The sequence below is a fragment of the Panthera tigris genome, chromosome D2 (genome assembly GCF_018350195.1).
Source record: "Panthera tigris isolate Pti1 chromosome D2, P.tigris_Pti1_mat1.1, whole genome shotgun sequence".
Taxonomy (NCBI): Eukaryota; Metazoa; Chordata; class Mammalia; order Carnivora; family Felidae; genus Panthera; species Panthera tigris.
In genome coordinates, this window is record NC_056670.1 from 29,266,385 (window position 1) to 29,288,924 (window position 22,540).

The window sequence follows — 22,540 nt, forward strand, 5'->3', positions numbered from 1 at the left end:
AAAAAAAAAACAAAAAAGGCGAAGAGCACAAAATGGCGGCAAGCCGATCGGATCACGTGACCGCCGATTCTTTCCTGCCCAGCCTAACAAAAGTCTTGTCTACAGAGCTGGCGCTGAGACTCCGCTGGCTCATTGTTATGGGAATCCCAGGTAACTCTTCTCAGGCGCGCTCTCGCTCTAGATGCGTAGCGAAAGCGGTGAGCGTATTGAAGGCGAGCTGGGGAGCGCGCACGCAGAACGCAAACCCGTCAGCACCGTTCTCTGAGAGAGGAGGAGGAGGAGGGGAGAGGCGTGGAGGAAGAGGGGGAAGTTGGCGCATGCGCCCAAGGCTGACGGGTTTGAAATGGCCTCGGTGTTAGCCGGGACCCGATTCAGGTGAAGGTTTGGTCCTCGCGGTTGGAGCAGCGGGCGGCGGAACCGGGGTTCCTATCGTCCTTTCGGATTCGCAGAAGGGCTGGGATCGACCGTTTGGGGATCACGGCGTCCGTAGGCCAGCGACGGTGGGGTTCTCGTGGGACTGGGGCGGGAGGGACACGGTCCCTTTTGTGCGGGTCGAAGCAGGCCCCGCGCGGCAGGCCCCTCCCCCACCGCTCCGTTTCCCCCCGCCTTCTCTCCCCCGGGGTTCTTCAGGTGCCCCCGGCGCCCCTCAGCCTCGGTCTGGCGGGTCGAGAGGGACTGCCGAGCGCCATCCCTCGCTGCGAAGCCGTTGAGCTTTAGCCTCCCGGTCTCCGGCCCAGGGCGTCGGGCGGCTGGCGGCGGCGCGGGTTTTGGGGGATAGAGGCTCTCTGCCCGGCACGGTGGTTAAGGGGACCAGGACTTTGAATACCCAGTGTTGGCGCTTCGCCCAGTCTCGTGAGACGTAGGATTCTGCCTTCTCTGGTCAGCGTCCCGCAAGGAGCTGGGGCTGGAGGAAGATGGATGGCAGTGCTCTGGCCCCTCCGAGTCGCGGGGGGAAGGAGGGGGTGCGCGGGCTGAGATCTTCGCCTTTTCTGGCCTGATTTTGGGGGGGAGGGGTCTTAGCGATGGTTCTTTGGGGGGAGGGATCCGTTATTTCAACTGTCTTTCCCCCTCGAGGGAGGGGAAAGAAAAGGAGCCCCTCGGCCCTTTCCATCCCGAGAAAGTAAGGAGATGTTCGTTATTTAGATGATAGTCTTAAAGACCTTTATTCAGTGTCTCGTCCCAATTTCCGTTATTGGTTTTACCACTTTCAATGTCCAACTCATTGCCAAAAGAAACACGCAGGCTTTATTTTGTTTGAACCCGCAGCTGTGTAGTTCTTTTTGTTAAGACTTGGGTTGATAATAGCACATGGTCTTCGTTGAAATGTGAGTTTGTAGTCACAGAAAGAAGTGCCTTTCTTACTAGTCTACCCCTAATGTCCTATGTTGAATTTGGGTATTTTTGGTGAGATACTTGATGTAAAATGTTTTTGCTGCATATCGGACGTTGGTATACACCTTGCTATTTATACTATGATCTACGAAGGTGTCCTTGACAAACATTTCTTTAAAATAATATTTTCGTGATGTTTATAGTTTCAAGTTTGAAATGTGGGTTCTTTCTTAATAGATCGCTGCTATAGAAGACAAACAAGCGAAGGCTTTTTCCTCCTTTCATCATGGCTCAGTTTGGAGGACAGAAGAATCCGCCATGGGCTACTCAGTTTACAGCCACTGCGGTATCTCAGCCAGGTCAGGCTACTGAACACAAGTACTGTAAACTTGGGGGTTGGGGGGAGGACGTGTTATAACTATGTGAATTAGGCTATATGTAATACTGTAAAATGTTTCCAAATGATGTATCTTTTATTTGTGAAGCTTTTAAAATTCACGGATCAACTAGCAAAACATGTCTTACATTGCAGTTTGGACAGTTTTATATAGTTTTTCAAACATTAAATTATTAACTTCGTTTTAATTAGGTTAGCTACTTGACTGATTAGAGGTTATCTTATTTGGCATGTTAAGGTGTCAATATTCACAAGTTATATTTAAAAATAAATGTATTAAAATTTTATATTTTATGAGAAATTATATACGACTGCTTTTCAGTTGTTTGAATTTAAAGTACAAAACCCAACTCTGAAGAATTTACCAAGCAAAGGAGAAAGATAAATAGATATAAAAGGAGCCAATGAATGTTTACATTTTCTAAATATGGTCAACAGAAAAAATGTCATTGTAAATGTTTCATTGAGCTTCTTTGCTTGTAGGAAGATTTTTTTTTTTTTTTTACACCATTTCTTGACTTCTTGTTTGAATCTTAAATAAATTCCCAAGGATTCTATGGAATGAATTTTACTTTCTTTGAGTACTCAGAAAAGTTGCAGATTATTCTGTTAATTTGAGTATATTTTTATTTATGACCTCTCTAATAATGGTTCTTTGCCATGTTTTATGTACTTGAAATATTTTAGTAATTTGAGGTCACTTATAGAGACACTATAATCTTCTGACTTGGGTGTTCTAAAATTCAATGGACATGATTATCTTGTTAGGTAGGTGACCTTTTTCCTTAAAGAAATAGATACTTTAGAGTTTTCATTTTAGTTACTCTTTGTTTAGGAGGTTAAATGATCAGTTCTACAGGTAACTGAAGATATTATGAAATAGTAGTTATAGATTATATTTAATTCAGATCCAGGTATTTTGTTATGTTAAATAATAATGGGGACTTTGGTGTTCGTTTTGATGAAACAGGAATTCTTAGCAATTACTGTGTGTCCGGAAACAAGTACTAGGTACTTGTATGCTGGTAAACTAAACATGTTTTACCCAGCTTTTTCTGCATATAATTTGTTTTAAATTTGTATCTGTATTGTTCCAACAAAATAGCTGTTATGGTAAAAGTTACTTTCTATAGCTCTTAACATTTGTATTGTAATTACTTAAATATAGGTTGTACTCTTTTTGTTTTTGTTTTCAGGCTGAGCCAAGGCGACAGCAAAGGCTTATAAAAAATGTCAAACAAAAAGTCAATCGTAAATATAGGTCTCCTTTTCGATATTTAGCAACAGAGTCCAAACATAAAGGGATTTGTGTAAATGGAGCTTATATTTGTGCTGTAGGAAATTATGGGTTATCTTAGACCTGTTGTTAATCAGAGATTTTCAAAATCAAATTTTATTGACATATCATGATTTCAGTAAGTAGGCAAGTGTTTTGTTAGCATGTATCTACTCTTAGCTTTCGTGTAAAAATCCTGGAGTAGGCTCTAAATGGAACACTTTAGCGATACTGTTTTTATTGAAATGTATAATTTCCAGGTGCTGTATATCAGGCTGCTTCCTTATAGGTTGCTATTTTCTTGCCTTCATCTTAAAAGTCTTATTTGCAATTAATCAGTATCTCATCTTATTGGATCTGATTTTTAGAACCATTCAACTTTTGTAAAAGTTACATTTTCAATCCTCAGGCAATTGGAATGTCTTACTTACATCTCATCTCAATGGAGAACATTTTTTTTTTTTTTTTAAGATGAATTTTTTGGGATGCCTGGATGACTCAGTTGGTTAAGCTTCTGACTCTTGATCTCAGCCCCACGTTGGGTCTGCACTGGGCATGAAGCCTACTTAAAAAAAAGATTTTATTTTTAAGTAATCTCCACACTTAACATGGGGTTTGAACTCTCACAACCCTGAGATCAAGAATCAGATGCTCCAGGGGCGCCTGGGTGGCTCAGTTGGTTGAGCGTCTGACTTTGGCTCAGGTCATGATCTCATGGCTTGTGGGTTCGAGCACCTTGTCGGGCTTTGTGCTGACAGCTCAGAGCCTGGAGCCTGTTTCAGATTCTGTGTCTCCCCCTCTCTGTGCCCCTCCATTGCTTGTGCTCTGTCTCTGTCTCAAAAGTAAATAAACATTTAAAAAAAAAAATGAATTAGATGCTCCACTAATGAGCCAGCCCGGTGCCCCTCAATGGAGAACATTCTAACCTAATTACAGTGCTTTAAGTTTTCTCCTGGCAGCTTCAAATACAATTTGAGAAAAAAATTTTAACAAAGGACATATAAGGACTTAAGGCAATAGTGTAGGTGTCACTTTTTACTCTATTGAAAAAACAAAATACGCATAGTGGTATCAGAGGCCACTGTCATAAATTAGATGATCATGGAACAGAAAAAGGTTAACTGAATAATTCAACTTGAATTAAATATTTTATTTTTGTGCTTATATTTCTGACTCATTTTCTGTCTTTTTTTCACATTTATTTATTTTTGAGAGAGCACAAATGGTGGAGGGGCAGAGAGAGAGGGAGACACAGAATCCGAAGCAGGCTCCAGGCTCTGAGGTGTCAGCACAGAGCCTGATGTGGGGCTCGAACCCACAAACTGCTAGATCATGACCTGAGCTGAAGTTGGGCACTTAACTGACTGAGCCACCCAGGCGTCCCTGACTCATTTTATTTTGAGAGCAATATGAAAATTAGTACACTTGGGGCACCTGGGTGCCTCAGTTGGTTAATCTTTCAGCTCTTTATTCGGCTCAGGTCATGATCTCACTGTTCCTGGGTTCCAGCCCTGTTTGGGATTGTCTCCCTCTCTCTGCCTCCCCTGCATTTGGCATGCATCCTCTCCCCCTCTCTCTCTCCAAATAAATAGCTTTAAAAAATTGCTACTCTTCTGTTATATAACTTAACATAGTTTTGTTCAGTTAAAGACTATGCTATTCCATTTTCTAGGATATTTTTAGCATTTTTACTAACTTTGAAAATTCTCAGCTAACACTGATAGGAAAATTTCATTGCATTCATGCAGATGACTTAAGTAAAACTTAAGTTAAAGCATGCATAATTGTGTTGTATTGTTGAAATCTGTTGTAAAAGTGAAGAGGAGTATTTGAATTGTTTCTGATCAGTTTTTTTTTTTAATTTTTTTTTTTTTACATTTATTTATTTTTGAGAGACAGAGCACAAGTGGGGGAGGGGCAGAGAGGGAAGGAGACACAGAATCCAAAAGTGAGCTCCAGGCTTTGCACTGTCAGCACACAGCCTGATTAGGGGCTCGAACTCAGAAACCGTGAGATCACGATCTGAGCTGAAGTCGGGCGCTTAACCAACTGAGCCACCCAGGCACTCCTGATTAGTTTTAATACTGAGCATATTCAGGGGCGCCTGGGTGGCTCGGTCAGGTAAACATCCGACTTCAGCTCAGGTCATGATCTCGCAGTCTGTGAGTTCAAGCCCCACATCGGGCTCTGTGCTGACAGCTCAGAGCCTGGAGCCTGCTTCAGATTCCGTGTCTCCCTCTCTCTCTGCTCCTCCCCCACTCATGCTCTGTCTCTCTCTCTCTGTCAAAAATAAATAAACATTAAAAAAAAAACCTTGCATATTCACTTAAAATGTTACTAATTCCTAGGTGTCATCATCTGTCATCTTTGATTTTCTTTTTCTTTACCCCCCATATTCAATCAAATATCAAATCGTGACTTTTTTCCCCTTTGAAAATGCCTCAGGTATACTCTTATTTTACATTTAGGCCCTGGGCACTTCACGTTTGAATAACTGCCACCAAGCAGCTTTCTCTTGCTTACAGTTCATATACCAGTCTCCTAACTTTCAGGACTTTCCATACTTTTCTCAAACCCAATCCAGGATGCTTACCATAGATCTTTAAGTCAAAAAGTTCTTTTTAAAAATATTTTTTAACGTTTATTTATTATTGAGAGAGAAATACAGAGCATGAGCATGGGAGGGGCAGAGAGAGGGGGAAACACAGAATCCGAAGCAGGCTTCAGGCTCTGAGCTGTCAGCACAGAGCCCGGCATGGGTCTCGAACCCACAAACCACAAGATCGTGACCTGGGCCAAAGTTGGATGCTTAACTGACTGAGCCACCCAGGCGCCTCCAGTGAAAAAGTTCTTTTTCCCATCTGTCACTTGGTGGCATTGTTCTTTATTATTCTTTATTTAGTTCTAATTGTTTTTATTTGCTTTCTTCTTTTATTTACTGGATAGGCTACTTGTTATTTCTCTCTCTGCTCCAATGTGTATGTCAGATGTCATATTCCTAAAGCATAATTTCTGTCTAAATCACAGAATTTTTCAAACCTGGATAAAACCTGAGCTAGATTCTGTCTCAACTCCTTTCTCTAACAGATAAGGAATTTGAGGCCCAGAAAGGTGAAGAAATTTGTTTAGGTCTTATAGAACATCACAAGAGAGTCCATGTTAGCACATCAGAATTGTGGTTCATTATATTTTCCATTTTTCTCTTATCTGCAAAAGTATCTTCAAGTACTTTTAGAATTTATTTCAAACTTCTTGGGATGGTATTCAAGATGTTCTGTCTTTCCAGTCCAAATCTCATTTCTTCCACACTGAAATAATTGTGTGTGTGCACACGCGCGCGCGTGTGTGTGTGTCTGTTTAAAGAGTATTTACTTTGAGAGAGGAGCATGGGTGCACAAATGGGGGAGGGGCAGAGAGAGAGAGAGGGAGAGAGTCCCAAGCAAGCTCCACACTGTCAGCCTGGAGCCCCAGTACAGGGCTTGAACTCACAAACCTTGAGATCATGACCTGAAGTGAAACCAAGAGTTGGATGCTGAACTGAGGGAGCCATCCAGGCCCCCTGGAATAATTGTTCTTAATATTTTCCCTTTTTTTTTTTTTCCATTTTCTAACTGAAGTGCTATGGTATGTATTCAGTGACATTCTTAATTTGGTTGCAGAACTTTTATGTTTCAGAGTTTTAACAGTTTTCTGTGTATAAAGAGACATTGATAGAGATTGCTGGCCAACCACTGATTGAATGTTTGTGAGAGATTTATTTATTATTTGTTTTTACTTTTTAAGTACTCTCTATACCCAATGTGGGGCTTGAACTCACCACCTCAGGATTGAGAGTTGCACGCTCCACTACTGAGCCAGTCATGTGCCCCACTGATTGAATCTTTAGCCCTTATTATTGACTAGGGGTAGTTTTTAGATTTGATTGAAAATACTTACATTTGTATATGTTTATAATCATAATTTTGAAGGGAATGATTTCGCATATTCTAACCAGTTTGTCACCTATTTCTTACACCTCTTTGTAAAATGACTACATTTTGTCCATAGAGGAACATGAACTGGTTTAGGAGTTAAAAATATAGTGATAATGTGCTTTTACACAGGTGACTGAAGCTAATATCAATATAGTTTTAAATACGATCCCATTTATTCTACCTCTTTATTCTTGCCCAGTAGTCATCTTTTAAAACCCTAATCTCTTGAATCAGCAGCTCAAATTATTAAATTCCAACATTCAAGGTCCTTTTCAAATGAGTAGTAGTTGATATAGTATGTATACTTCACTTATCTTAGTCATCCCTAGACAGACTTGGATGTTTATAACTGATTTGGTAGGAAAGAATTGCTACTGGTGTTGGCTTAACCCTGCTTTAAAAAATTTATTTGTTTATTGTTTTTGAGAGAGAGTGAAAGCAGGGGAGGGTTCAGTGAGAGAGGGAAACACAGAATCTGAAGCAGGCTCCAGGCTCTGGGATGTCCGCATAGAGCCCGATGTGGGGCTCGAACCCTCAAACCACGAGATCATGACCTGAGCTAAAGTCAAACACTTAACTGACTGAGCCACCCAGGCACCCCTGGCTTAACCCTCTTTAAGCACTACTAGTACTGTGTAATAGCAGGTAGTCTCTAAAACCTTATCCTAAAAGTAAAGAAAAATGCACATAAAATCTATTAAGGCTCAACCCCTCCCCCCCACCCCACTCTGAATATGCCTTACCTGTGCTCTTACTCAGTGAGAGCTGCATTAACATATCAGATTATAAACCAGTGAGTGCCCCATCTCTCTGTCCTAACTTGAGCATGCCACTTCTGTTTATGCAGTTGTGACTTCTCTTCCACTATGTGTTTTATGATCTGGGAAATAATTTTAGTCTATTATAGCTGAAAATGTATTGAAAGTAACAGTGAAAAAAAGTTTTTGTTGTTTGAGAGAGCTTGAGGTGGCAGGGGCAGGTGGTGCTTGATCTCACGAACCATGAGATCATGACCTGAGCTAAGATCAAGAGTCAGATGCTTAACCAGCTGAGCCACCCAGGCGCCCCTGGAAGTAATCTTGAAAGCTTGAATATTAACTTTGGATCGTACAAGACTCCTTGAAAGAAACAGGGCTGAAAATCAGGTAAATATCAGAGGCAATTAAGGATAGAAGAAATCATAGGACGTTATGAATAGTGTCTTCAACTGCCTGAAAGGGAAATCATTGTTGACGAACAGTTATTTGAATAATAGCTGGAGGAGATTATAGCCAGGATTACAACTTATCAATTCCTTGGCACGTCAAAAGAATGGAAAAGCAGTTGTCTTCAAGGGTATTAATCTTTATAGAGATTATAAGAAAACCGTAAAACAGATAATTAGTTAAGGCTTTGCATTTTTCTTAGGGAATAGCACTGATCACTGAGAAGAACTTTCTTTTATGATGGATATTTATCTTCATTGCCTGATTTGGTAGCCACTGGCCACATGGGGCTGTTGAGTACTTTAAATGTGGTTACTATGAGGAGCACCTGGGTTGCTCAGTCGGTTAAGTATCAGGCTCTTGATTTCGACTCAGGTCATGATCTCACAGTTTGTGAGCCCCGCATCAGGCTCTGTGCTGACAGTGGGGAGCCTGCTTGGGATTCTCTCTCTCTCCCTCTCTCTCTCTCTCTCTCTCTCTCTCTCTCTCTCTCTCTCTCTCTCTCTCTCTCTCTCTCTCTCTCTGCCCCTTCCTGCCCACACTCCCAAAAATAAACATTAAAAAAAAATAATGTTATTGTGACTGAGGAACTGAATTTCTAATTCTATTTAATTTTCACTAATTGACTGATAGAGCGTGTACACAAGCTGATGAGAGGCAGAGAGAGAGAGAGAGTGTGAGTGAGTCCCAAGCAGGCTCTGGGCTGACAGCGCAGAGTGTGATGTGAGGCTCCATCTCGTGAACTGCGAAATCATGACCTGAGCCGAAATTGAGAGTCTGTTGCTTAAACAACCGAGCCACCCAGACACACCAAATTTTCACGAATTTAAATTAAAATTGCCACGTATGGCTGGTGGCTAATGTATCAAACAATGCAGTTATAGAAGCATACAATACTTAGAATGTATTTAAAATACTATGTTGTGCCTTCTTATTTTTTTTAACGTTACCCACAAATTCATTTATTTTATAAAGGGAAATTTGTGCATTTGACTTCTTTAATTTCTTATTCTCCCCCCCCCCTTAATTTCTTATTCTTAATGCCCTAATCTACTATTCTTAAAAGGTAGTGAATATTTCTAATCAGTGGGTACATCATGGGCTTAGAGTAGAACCTTGAAAGCCACAGGAATGCATTGATCAATGAGGTATCCAATTTTAAAATAGTTATCTGCACATAGGAGCATCAGAGGTTTTGTAGTTGTGTGAAATCTGATCTTAAAAGGGTATCGAAAGATGACATTTAAAAGATTTGTTCACTTGATTTAAAACTGGGTGTGTAAGTACTTTATAAATCCACAAGTTATGAAGAAAATCCCCCATATATTCATGCTGTTTTTCTCTCTAAATAGATTGCTTTTTGAACATAGTTGGTAGGTGGAAATTTCAAAGGATGAATCATTGCTTGACCAATGCTTTAAATTTTGCATAAGGTGAAAAAAGGAAGTATCTGATATCAGCTTGAGGTTGTGAATTTTATTATCTCAGGATGACTCCTCTTAGTAAAGATAGAGCACAATAAGGATTTTAAAATACAACAGTGATAACTAATTATTAGTATGTCATAACACAAGTGTTTTTCAGTCATATGAAACTGATTTTATGTTTTAGGAAATGATAAAATTTACAGTTCTTAAAGGTTTAAGAAAGCTTAGTCCTTAAATTTACTTATTTATGTGGTTTAGGGCTCATTTCATAGGTTTGTCAATGAAAGTACTGATAACACTGTGAAAAGCTTATCTGTTTCAGAAGGGTTACAAGACCTTCAGCAATCATATTGAATCAGATAATAGATAAATGAACAGACTGTCCCATTGTGGATGATTGGAAAAAATTCTGTCTACAAATATTCAAGGATATGGGGCTCCTGGGTACTCAGTTTGTTAAGCATCTGACTTTGGCTCAGGTCATGATCTCACAGTTCTTGAGTTCAAGCCTTGTGCTGGGCTCCATGCTGACATCTCAGAGCCTGGAGCCTGTTTTGGGTTGTATGTCTCCCCCTCTCTCTGCCCCTTTCCTGCTCGTGAGTGCTCTCTCTCTCTCTCAAAAATAAAAACATTAAAAAATTAAAAATATTCAAGGATAGTTTCTCAGATAACCACAAAAAAGGGGAGCATTAATAATGAAATATATTTTATTCAGAATAAAGTCTCGAATGATTTTAACAAGAACTGTATTGGGGCACCAGGATGGCTGAGTCAGTATAAGTGTTCAGCGTTGGCTCAGGTCATGATCTCGCGGTTTGTGAGTTCGAGCCCCATTTCGGGCTGTGTGGTGGCAGCTCAGCCTGGAGCCTGCTTCAGATTCTGTCTCCCTCGCTCTCTGCCCCTCCCCCACTCATGCTCTGTCCCTCAAAAATAAACATTAGGAAAAAAAAGAGCTATATCACAGATACATAAAGGCCACAACCACATGCACAGTGATTTCACAAAATTTGAATTAACTAGCTAGTGGTGTGATACAACCAATAGAATATAAATTTCCTTCCCATAAATTTCTCCTAGCAGTTGAACCCTTCATTACCAACAGGTATTGACCCTTGAACAACAGGGGTGTGAACTGTGTGAGTCCACTTCTATGCAGTTTTGATAAGTACAGTATTGTAAATGTATTTTCCTTATGATTTTTTTTTCTCTAGCTTTATTGTAAGAATACAGCATATAATTATATACAAAATATCCTAACCATTCATGTTACTGGTAAGGTTTTCAGTCAGCGGTAGGCTATTAGTAGTTTTTTATTTTTTAAAGTTTATTTTGAGAGAGAGAGAGAGAGAGAGCACATGTGAGTGGGGGAGTGGCAGAGAGAAGGTGAGAGAATCACAAGCAGGCTTCACGCTGCCGGCACAGAGCCCAACATGGGGCTCCGTGCCACAAACAGTGAGATCATGATCTGAGCCAAAATTTAGAGTCAGATGCTTAACTAACTGAGCCAGGTAAGATTTCTTAAGAAGTCTTCCGCCACCCCTTAAAAAGTTTTAAAGGAAAAAATACGATACAGGACCTAAGCTTTTAGTGGTTTATAAATACCATTAACACGTGTCCTGGATTCTGGTGGGTTACATCAATCCTGAATTAATTTTTTTAAGGTTATTGATTTATTTAAGTGACCTCTGTACACCCAATGTGGGGGTTGAAATCGACCCCAAGATCAAGAGTTGTATGCTCTTCCAACTTAGCTAACCAGGCACCCCCTGAAATAATTTTTAATAAAACTGAGCTTTATACTTTTTCTATGCCACATAGTTTTCTTTCTCATTTTAGTGTATCACTTTATGCTACTTTGTTTTCTTCCAAAAATCTTTAAACAGTAATCCTACAATGCAAAATTCAGGGAGAAATTATAATTAGAAAACATAGGAGGGACAAACTTTTATGACTAAGTGTTGGTCCAATCACTAACTGCTAATATATGTGTATGGAATTTTTTTTTTAACACATTTTTTAAAAAGTTTCTTTATTTTGAGAGATCAGGTGGGGGAGGGGCAGAGAGAGTGAGAGAGAATCCCAACCAGCATGGAACCTGATGTTGGGCTCCATCTAAGAAACCATGAGATCGTGGCCTGAGCTGAAATCAAGAGTTGGATGCTTAACTGACAAAGCCACCCAGGCACCACTCCACCTTTTTTAAAGTAAGCCCCCAATGTGGGGCTTGAACTCATGACCCTGAGATTGAGTTGCAGTTGCTCACTCTACCAACTAAGCCAGCGAGGCATCTCTGTTTTCTTTTCAACTATCAAGACATCAGTATGTTTAACCGACTGGTTCCCTATATGTGAATGGCTTACATAGACCTGACACTGTATTGAGGTCCTAGAAAAATAATGTCATCAACAAATTAGCTAATTGGAATTTCTTTAGGAATATTTTATCCCAAACCACTAGTCTATTGGAAGTAGTTTGGGGGGAATCAAAAGTTTTATGTGGACTTTTCACTGTTTGAGGAGGTCAAGCACCTTTAACCCTCACATTATTCAGGAGTCACCTTAATTTTTTTGTAGTTTCTGATTTATCACACTGATTGGTAACAGTGAAAAAGAGATGTGTCTGTCGTCCTACCTACTTATGGTAGGCTGCTGTGTATGCTGCCAGGATTCAGAACACCTAGAAAAGCTTTAAGAAAAGAAACCAGACTTTCTGAGATCCTGGCTTTGTGCCATTCTGCTGTGGCAACATCCAGGGTTCTGGAAATTGGTACTAACAGAATGAAACAGAGCAGATCTGAGGTCACACAACAGGTAGGTGAAGGAGATGAGTATGATAATTGAATCCTTGCTGCCACTTTTGTCAAATGTGTAACACGCCAATCTTAGAATTTAAAACACAAATAATTTTCGCTATGGTCCTTATCTTGTGTTCAATGAGTATCTGGCTTCTGTTATTCTAGAACAGCAGTTCTTAACCTTTTTTGGGTCTGTAATTCTCTTTAAAATGGAGGAAAGCTTTGGACTTTCTTGTTTGCAATTTTGCATACAATTTTAAAAGGTTAACAGGATCAAAAAAAAATAAAAGGTTAACAGGATCCACTGATTAGAACTTCCGTCCTAGATTTCAGTACCTTTTTTTCTCAATGCAGTTAACTTCATTTTGAACTTGGGCTAGCATTAAGAGATTCTCCACTTTTACTTAAATTTCTTTTTTTAATGTTTATTTACTTATTTATTTTTAATGTTTATTTTTGAGAGAGTAAGAGTGTGCTCTAGTCGGGGAGGGGCAGAGAGAAAGGGGTACAGAGGATCTGAAGTGGGCTCTGAGCTGACAGCAGAGCGTTTAATGTGGGACTCAAACCCACGAACCATGAGATGATGACCTGAACCGAAGACAGACGCTCGAATGACTGAGGCACTCAGGTGCTCCTATTTACTTATTTTTGAGAGAGAGAGAGCACAAGCAGGGGAGGAGCAGAGAGAGAGAGGGAGACACAAAATCTGAGGCAGGCTTCAGGCTCTGAGCTGACAGAGGGGCTTGAACTCACAAACTGAGATCATGACCTGAGCTGAAGTCTGATGCTTAACTGACTGAGCCACCTAGTTGCCGTTACTTTTATTTAAACTTCTATTTAAATTCATGTAGTTAGGCCTGGTTTCTCCTTTCTGCCCATCTGTGATATCTCACTTACTTAAAAACAGAATGACAAAACGACTTAAAAACGAAAGAAGATTAATGTGGTAAGGATTTAGGACATTTAGAACTTTTTTCCCCCCTTAGGTTCTCCTCCCCCCTCTTTTTAAATTTTTAACGATCTGTATGTTTTGCAGGGAGTCATTTGTAGTTTATAAGAATGACAAATATAATTTCTGAGATTTTTGTTTTTGCTTTGCTTTGTCGTTGGTTTGTTTTAAGTAAAATTAATTTGAACTTTTAAATGACTGATAATGGACCTCACACTTGTAAAGATTTTCTGGGATATTGTAGATTAGGTGCTTTGTTTAGTTCATTAATGTTCTCTGTTCTCTTCCTGTACAGGAAAATACTATTCTTTGTATAAGGGTGTTAATAGTTATAGGGCAGCATTTTTCCCAGATATTTTACAGATATGTATTTTCAGATACAAGCAAGATGCTTTGTAAAAGAGTGTGTTCCGTGAGTAAATACTACTTTTATGGCAATCTTTTGAGGTTCCTAATGCTTAGTTGGCACATTAAAGTTTCTGAGTAAAATTATGTGCTTAATTCATTGTTTCCTATACTTTTTAAAAAGTTGTTTCATATACTTTTTTTAAAGTTTACTTAAAGTTTATTTATTTTGAGAGAGAGTGTGTGTGCACAGGCACACTCAAGCGAGGAAGGGCAGAGAGAGGGAGAGAGAGAAAATCCCAAGGAGGCTCTGCTCTGTCATTGCAGAGACTGACATGGGGCTCAGTCCCTTGAACTGTGAGACCCTGCCCTGAGCTGAAACAAGGGGTTGGATGCTCAACCCACTGAGCAACCCAGATGCCCCTAGAGTTTATTTATTTATTTATTTTGAAAGGCAGGTGGTGCATGTGAGTGTGTTTGGAGCAGAGAGAGGGAGACAGAATCCCAAGCAGGCTCCTTGCTGTCAGTGCATAGCCTGATGCAGGGCTCCATCCCAGGACCTTGAAATCATGACCTGAGCATATATTAAGAGCTGCTCGGGGCGCCTGGGTGGCTCAGTCGGTTGAGCATCTGACTTCAGCTCAGGTCATGATCTCGCGGTCTGTGAGTTCAAGCCCCACGTCAGGCTCTGTGCTGACAGCTCAGAGCCTGGAGCCTGCTTCAGATTCTGTCTCCCTCTCTTTCTGCCCCTCCCCTGCTCATGCTCTGTCTCTGTCTCAAAAATAAAAACATTAAAAAAAAAAAAAAAGAGCTGCTCAATCACCTGAGCCACCCAGGTGCCCCAACTTTTTTTTTTTTTCTCTTAATGTAAGCTCTGTGTCCATTGTAGGGCTTGAATTCATGACCCCCAAGATCAAGAGTCGCATGCTTTACCAGCTTAGACGGTCAGGTGCCCGTTTCTTCAGCTTTTTAAACCTTGGACCCTTTTTTCTTTGCTTTCAGACTTTAATGTCCTGGGGAACTAGTCATTGTACAAGGAGATCCAATTTTGGGAAGGATAGTGCTAGATGCAATTTTTATTTTATTTTTTAGATTGCAGTGTTTAATTGATTGCTTTTTTGCATTCAGTGGAATTGCATGAAAGCTTCAAGTAAAATCTTAGCTCTAAGCATACATTAAATAGTTACATACCTAAATCTGTCCTTCTGAGTTCTTTACCCAATTTGGTTTAATCAGGTGGTAATTTTAAGTTGCTGTGGTTAATTTTGTCGCATTGTCCCATAAAGTAGTGCAACAATTTTAAAGTGTTGCTTTGGTGTATTTCCTGGTTTATTATTTCCTCGTTATTTAGTATTTTCTAAATCTTTTTTGTTTTGTTTTGAAAGAGAGCACAGGAGTTGGGGAGAAGGGCAGAATAGGGGGAGGGAGGGAGAGAGGGAGAGAGAGGAGAGAGAGAGAGAGAGAGAGAGAGAGAGAGAGAGAGAGAGAGAGAGAGAAGGAACCCCAAGCAGGCTCTGGGCTCAGTATGGAGCCTGACATGTGGCCTAATCCCATGACCCTTCGATCCCGACCCTAGCCAGAATGAAGTCAGACACTTAACCGACTGAGCCACCCAGGTATGCCCCTTTAAGATGTTATTTTTAAGTAATGAGCACCCAGCGTGGGACTCCGAGGTTACAACCCCGAGACAAAGAATCCCATCTACCAACTGAGCCAGCCTGGTGCCCCTAGTTTTATAAATCTTTAATGCAAAGTAGAAATACATGAAAATTTTGTCCAGTAGAAAGTTATAGGTGGATAACTTGCAGCAACACTGCCTATAATATATGATTTCATCTTCTTGAAGATAAAACAGTAAATTCTAGATTAGTAAAATAAGACAACTTATTTTCTGCATTTTTTCCTGAAAATACTTCTTAAGAGTACTTTACACTTTTGATCTAGGTAAGGTTGGTTGTGTTCATTGTGTAGTTTGACTTTATAGAATTATGTTTTCAATCATGACATCAACATTAAGTACAAAGCCACTGGGATCTGGGACGGTACTTGAATCAGTTCAGTTTAACAAGCTTTACTCAAATTCTGCTTTAGGTTATTACTAAGCAATTACAACATTATTCATAACTATACTTATGGAAGATTCCTAGGAAGGATCCAAATAATGTTTTTCTTTTCTTTCCTTTTTAATCTCATTTTAGCTGCGTTGGGTGTTCAACAGCCATCACTCCTTGGAGCATCTCCTACCATTTACACACAGCAAACTGCATTAGCAGCAGCGGGCCTTACGACACAAACCCCAGCAAACTATCAGTTAACTCAGACTGCGGCGCTGCAGCAACAAGCTGCAGCTGCAGCAGCTGCATTGCAACAGGTGAATCTCTTTATTTTTTTTAAGTTTATTTATTTATTTTGACAGCGAGAGAGCGTGAGTAGTGGGGGGAGGTGGTTAGAGAGGAGGAGAGAGAAAGAGAATCCCAAGAAGGCTCCACGCTGTCAGCACAGAGCCCAACTTGGGGCTGTTGTAAAATCACAATCTAAGCCAAAACCAAGAATTGGATGCTCAACCAGCTCAGCCACCCAGGCACTCCTTGGTTGGCTTTTATTTATTTATTTTTTAAGTGTTTTTATTTATTTTTGAGACAGAGAGAGACAGAGCATGAGCAAGGGAGGGGCAGAGAGAGAGGGAGACACAGAATCCGAAGCAGGCTTCAGGCTCTGAGCTGTTAGCACAGAGCCTGACGCGGGGCTTGAACTCACAGACTGTGAGATCATGACCTGAGCCAAAGTTAGACGCTCAACCAACTGAGCCACCCAGGCACCCCCTTTGTTGGCTTTTAATATGTGACATAGAAAACTATTAATTCTGTGTAGCCACAGTAGGTACTTTCATTTTTTAAAGACTTAATAATTGTGGGGTTTTATTATGCTTATTTTTCAGGTGATTAAAATTACTATATATGCTAAGATACATGGAGCAGTGCATTTGCATGGTCAAAATTCTTAAAACGGATAGTCCTTATATCTTTTGCTTATTTTTCATCAAGTTTAGCTGTTCAAGAAGATTTCTATTTAGTATAATTTTGTTTATGTATTTGTATATATGTATATCACTTTTTGAGAATGAATAAAACTAACATCCATATTTTTCTTTGAAAAAAAATTTTTTTCCAGCAATATTCACAACCTCAGCAGGCCTTGTATAGTGTGCAACAGCAGGTTAGTTTATATTTTCCATATTAAAAACTGATTTTTAAAAAGCCATTTGTCCCAGATTCAATTTATACAGATTTTATTTCCTTTCAGCTACATTAATGTGTGATTTGAATTCTTTTGGGGTGGGGAAATGAGGTAGGTTAAAAGGAATGTCTCCCAGGGAGAGGAAGGTAGGAGAGGTGTCCTGTGGAAATTGAAATCTTCAGCTAGCAGCCATTTTTGTCACATGTTTCTAAGAAAGCATGCAGAGGATAATCTGGAAAGAATCTGTTACTGAGTCAGTGGCCCAGTACTTCTGTCTGGAGCACCTAGCCCTACTGTGCTGTATTAGACCACATGTGAAAATGAAAAGGTCCTTTTTCTCATTTGAAACCTAAGCTGTAGATAGACCACTGGCTTTGAGCCTTTTTTATTTTTATTGATTTTATTATTTTATTTTTTTAATGTAAGCTCTATACCCAGTGTGGGCCTTGAGTCACGATTCTGAGGTCAAGAGTCGCACACTCTACCAACTGAGCCAGCCAGGCGCCCTGTGAGCCTTTATTTTTTTTAAAGCAACAGAATCCTCTCTATTTTCACCTAATGAAATCGTGTATTGAAACCCAATATATAAAATATAAAATATTAAAATAAAGCTGTTGAAAGTGCGTAGAAGCCTCCCGTTGTATTTTCCCATTCCTACTCTCATAGCACATTTTGACAATTTGAAAACTCCCGACGTAGGGAAAAAGCAAGTTTTTTTTAGCCCTTTTTCCCTAGTCTTGTTCTATAATTATGTTCTATGGAGTCTTATATCTGTGATGATAGGAAAAGCTAAGAAAAAATGAACCCAAGGAGAGGCATGTCAAGGAGAAAAGAGTTTGCCCTGCTGAAATCTAGATAGGTTCTAGCCTAAGCAGCCACTCAAGGCTTTTTAAGAGTAGAGGTGGTCTTCTTTCTTCTCAGTGTTGATAGCTTCAGGAAAGTATAGCAATCAGGAGGGGAAAAAGGGATATGAGAGAAGGACCAAAAACTTAGATCCAAAAACACTAGATAAACATGAGGCTTCTTATCCATAAGGTCTTGTCCCTAGTGGATCCATGACCCAATTTCATTCTTGGCTAAGTCCTTTGGGGGTTCAGAAGCATTGCACTTTCACTGAAGGTTATACTATCCCCCTAATATTGATGTAAACTTGTAAAAATTTGGCAAGAGATTGATGTCAGAGTTGGCTACCTGCTTTTCAAAAATATCCTTAGACTTATTTTATTACTGTTATGAAGTTTATCATTAAAGATTATGTGTTAGGTTGAACCATATGAAAATGAAAGGCTCAAATGCTATTGCCTTAAAAAATGCCATTGTTTATTCTTGACTTAGAGAAAAAATAATTTGGTAGATTTAACCTCTAATACATGGTAATCCCAGGTAAGCCGGGTGCTTTGAATAGGACCCCACATAGATTCTTTTATCCTAGCTTAAGTCAACTTTCTATTCCATAATTTAAATTTTTTTCTTTTTACACCAATTCCTTGTATTTTCTGGTAATGAGTGTTATCCTTTACTATTGCCAGAAAAACGATGTCAGAGTGTATGGTCCCTTATGGTCCCCATGCATGTGGCAAATCGGAGAAGGCTTCTCATTTTAGGGGGATATATATGAATTAGATAGCCTGTGATTTTTTTTTTTTTTTTTTTTTTTTTTTTTTTTTTTTTTTTTTTTGAGAGAGAGAGAGATGGATGAAGTGTGAGTGGGGGAGTGGCAGACGGAGAGGGAGACACAGAATCCAAAGCAGTCTCCAGGCTCTGATCTGTCAGCATAGAGCCCGATGTGGGCCTGAATCCAAGAACCGTGAGATCATGACATGAGCCGAAGTTGGACTCTCAACTGACTGAGCTACCCAGGCACCCCTAATTTTATTTTCTTTTATTAGGCTGAGCTTTTCTTTTTGAGTGTAGTTGACACACATTTGTTACATTAATTTCAGGTATACAACTTAATGATGTGACAAATTTATACATTATGCTACGTTCACCGCAAATGTGGCTACCATGTGTCTTCTTACATTGCTATTATAACAACACTGACTGTGTTCCTTATGCTATGCTTTTTTTTAAAAAAAAATTTTTTTATAGCCAGCAACTTTTTTTAATGTTACATTTACTATTCTCAAGGCACATCTGATGATACATTTTATAACACAGTAGGTGTCAAAGTATGTTCCACATAGGATTTCTTCAGGATCCCTCCTCTTTCTGAATTCCAAATGGAGGAACTGAAGTCTGATGTAAAGACTGACGACCCATATTCTATCTTCGGCAAGCTTGTACAGCACTATTTATATTACTATAAAACGTAAGAGAACTATAAACTAGGAACTTCTTCAGTTTTTTGAACCTTCATTCAGATTTTTCAAAATTTTTTTAATGTTTATTTATTTTTGAGAGAGAGACAGAGTGTGAGCAGGGGAGGAGCAGAGAGAGAGGGAGACACAGAATCCGAAGCAGGCTCCAGGCTCTGAGCTGTCAGCATAGAGCCCGATGCGGGGCTCGAACTCATGAACCGTGAGATCATGACTTGAGCCAAAGTCGGACGCCTACCAACTGAGCCATCCAGGCGCCCCTTAATGTTTATTTTTATGAATGTTTATTTTTAGAGAGAGGGAATGTGCATGTTTGCTTGCTCTCAAGTGTGGGAGAGAATCCCAAGCAGGCTCTGCCCTGTCAGCACAGAGCCACACGTGGAACTCACTCTCACAAACTGTGAGATTGTGACCTAAGCTGAAATCAAGAGTTGAACTCTTAACCGACTGAGCCATCCAAGCTCCCCCTTATGCTGTGCCTTTTCATTCCTGTGACCTAATCATTCCGTAACTAGAAGTTTGAATCTCCCTCTTCCCTTCACTCATTTTGCCCAAACCTCCTCCTTTCCGGCAGCCATCAGTTCTCTGTGTTTATAGCTCTGATTCTCCTTTTTTGTTCATTCATTTTTTTCTAATCCACTTACGAGTGAAATCATGTATTTGTCTTTCTCAGTCTGACATATTTCACTTAGCATAATAGTCTCTAAGTCCATCTGTATTGTCTGATATGGCACAAGCTCATCCTTTTTTGTGGCTATGTAATATTCCTCTGTGTGTGTGAGTGTGTGTGTGTGTGTGGGGGGGGGGGGGGTTGCTTCCATATATTGGCTTGTAAATAATGCTGTGGTAAACCTAGAGGTACATATATCTTTTCACATTAGTGTTTTTGTTTTCTTTGGGTAAATATCCAATAGTGGAATTATTGGATTATATGGTATTTCTATTTTTGATTTTATGAGGAACCTCCATGCTGTTTTCCACAGTAGCTGTATCAATTCACATTCCACCAGCAGTACATGACAGTTCCTCCACATTCTTGCCAACACTTAATTTCATGTGTTTTTGAATTTGCCATTCCGACAGGTGTGAAGTGATAGCTCGTTGTAGCTTTGGTTTGCATTTCCTTGATTATGCATGATGTTGAACATCTTTTCATGTGTCATTTCATCTATCTGTATGTCTTTGGAAAAAATGTCTGGATCCTCTGCCGATTTTTTAATAAGATTGTTTTTTGGTGTGAGTTACTGTGTGAGTCATTCATATGTATGGGGAATTTATCCTTTATCAGATGTATCATGTAGATAGTCAATGATATATTTCTTAAGTAATTTCTACACCCAAACATGTGGCTAAGGCTCAGGACCCTGAGATCAAGAGTCACACGCACTACTAACTGAGTCAGCCAGATGCAAATGGATAGCCGATGATATTTTTGATACAGGTAGCATACTGATGATATTTAATCATTTCTGTAGCACAGTGATTAACGTGGTAGAACTAGAAATTTTCCTGTCTAGGGTCTCATGGGGTTTTTTGGTGGGTGTTACTCTTATGAAATAAGATAAAAGATCAATTTCTTTATTGAACGAATTAGTTGGTTTTCGTTTTTTTTTTAAGATTAAAAAAAATGTTTATTTGAGAGAGAGGAGAGCAAGTGAGTGGGGGAAGTGTAATGAGAGAGAATCCCAAGCAGGCTCCACATGGCCAGCACAGAGCCTGATGCAAGGCTTGATCTCATGAACCATGAGATCTTGACCTCCATGGAGATCAACAATTGGACACTCAACTGACTGAGCCACCGAGACACCCCTTTCGTTAAGGAGTTTGTTTGTTTGTTTGTTTGTTTGTTTTAATGTTTATTTTTGAGAGAGAGCAGGGGAGGGGCAGAGAGAGGGAGACAGAGGATCTTGCTGTCAGTGCAGAGCCCAGTGTAGGGCTCTAAACCACTACTGCGAGATCATGACCAGAGCCAAAGTCAGAAGCTCAGTGGCCACCCAGGCACCCCTAAAGATTTTATGTTTAAGTAGTCTCTACACCCAGTGTGGGCTCATGCTTAAAACCCCGAGATGAAGAGTTGCATGCTGTGCTCATGGAGGCAGCCAGGTTGCACTGAATGAGTTAGTTATATATCAGATCTACGCTTAGAAATAGTTGTAGGAAAAAAAAGAAATAGTTGTAGGAAACCTTACACCTAATGACTTGTGGTATTTTTTACCATATTTCTTAATTAGAAATGAAGTACCGACTTAATAGGAATTTTTCCTTATATAAAGCATCTGTGAAACAATTTCAATTGATCTTTCTTGTTTTTTTTCTATTTTCAGTTACAGCAACCTCAACAAACCCTTTTAACACAGGTTAGTTTGCCATTATTTTAATTTCTTTTGGATATCTGAATGAAGAATAGACCACAATTTTATTTGTATTCTAGTGTTTCAGAGTTTGAAGATGAATATTGGTTGGATTCACATAATAGTTTAGCAATATGTTAAATACAGCTGGAAAGCATATGGTTTTGTTTTCTCTTTTATGGTTTTTGGTCACAGATCCAGCTGTGATCTGGTTTGAATAAATATGAGGTCTTATTTAAACTTAATTCTGGGGCATTCATTTTCGAATGTTCCCTCTATAAAGAGAGCTTTCCTACTGTTCTTCCTTTCTGATCTTTTACTCTAATAAACTTTTGCCTGCTGTTCAAAAAAACCAAAAAACTGATTTTGGCATTTACATTTCCTTTGTAACTAATAATTTTAGGAAGTTTTTATGCATCTTTTTTGGCTCGACCTTAATAGGTGAAGGTATTGTTTACATTATCAGCTTAATTTTTCAGCAGCATTAAAATGTTTTGAACTTTTAATGCTCCTTTAGGTTTGTGGACCACTTACAGTCCCTGTTGCATATTTTTTTCATTTTAGAAATTATTTAAAAGTGTAAGAAACCATCCCTGGTTTATAAGCTATACATGAATCAGAAGCTGTGGGCTGGACGTGGCCCAAGAGCCATGGTTCACTGAGAGTGAAATACTATGCAACTGGCAAAAACAAAATAGAACCTCTAATAATAACTGGTGACCATTTCCCCATGGTTAAGGAATTGGGTATTGAAGGAACAGGAGAAGGAGAAGGTTTACTCTATAACCTTTCATACTTTTTTAGTCTCGAATCTGTTATTTTTGTAAAAAATGCACTTGAGTTAAGAAGTCAACCTCACTTTCTGTTATTATAGAATCAAAATCAACTAACAATGATCTTGTATTTTTAATCTCCAATAGTAGAATTTCCAAACT

At 39.5% G+C, this 22,540-nt stretch overlaps 1 protein-coding gene across 4 annotated transcripts in view; it reads left to right on the top strand.

The window, feature by feature from the left end:
• Positions 1-274: 274 nt before the first annotated feature.
• Positions 275-22,540, top strand: part of CCAR1 (cell division cycle and apoptosis regulator 1) — a 63,197-nt gene continuing 40,931 nt past the window's right edge. Inside the window, exons 1-5 of one of the 4 annotated variants that reach the window (XM_007095755.3) lie at positions 275-375; positions 1,570-1,691; positions 15,898-16,070; positions 16,871-16,915; positions 21,579-21,611. In XM_007095755.3, coding sequence (XP_007095817.1) covers positions 1,619-1,691; positions 15,898-16,070; positions 16,871-16,915; positions 21,579-21,611 — 324 coding nt within the window. In that variant the 5' untranslated portion in view covers positions 275-375; positions 1,570-1,618. Of the gene's footprint in view, positions 501-643; positions 880-1,569; positions 1,692-15,897; positions 16,071-16,870; positions 16,916-21,578; positions 21,612-22,540 lie in introns of those variants that run through there. The other 3 variants (XM_007095754.3, XM_042960116.1, XM_015543651.2) reach the window with 3 other exon arrangements.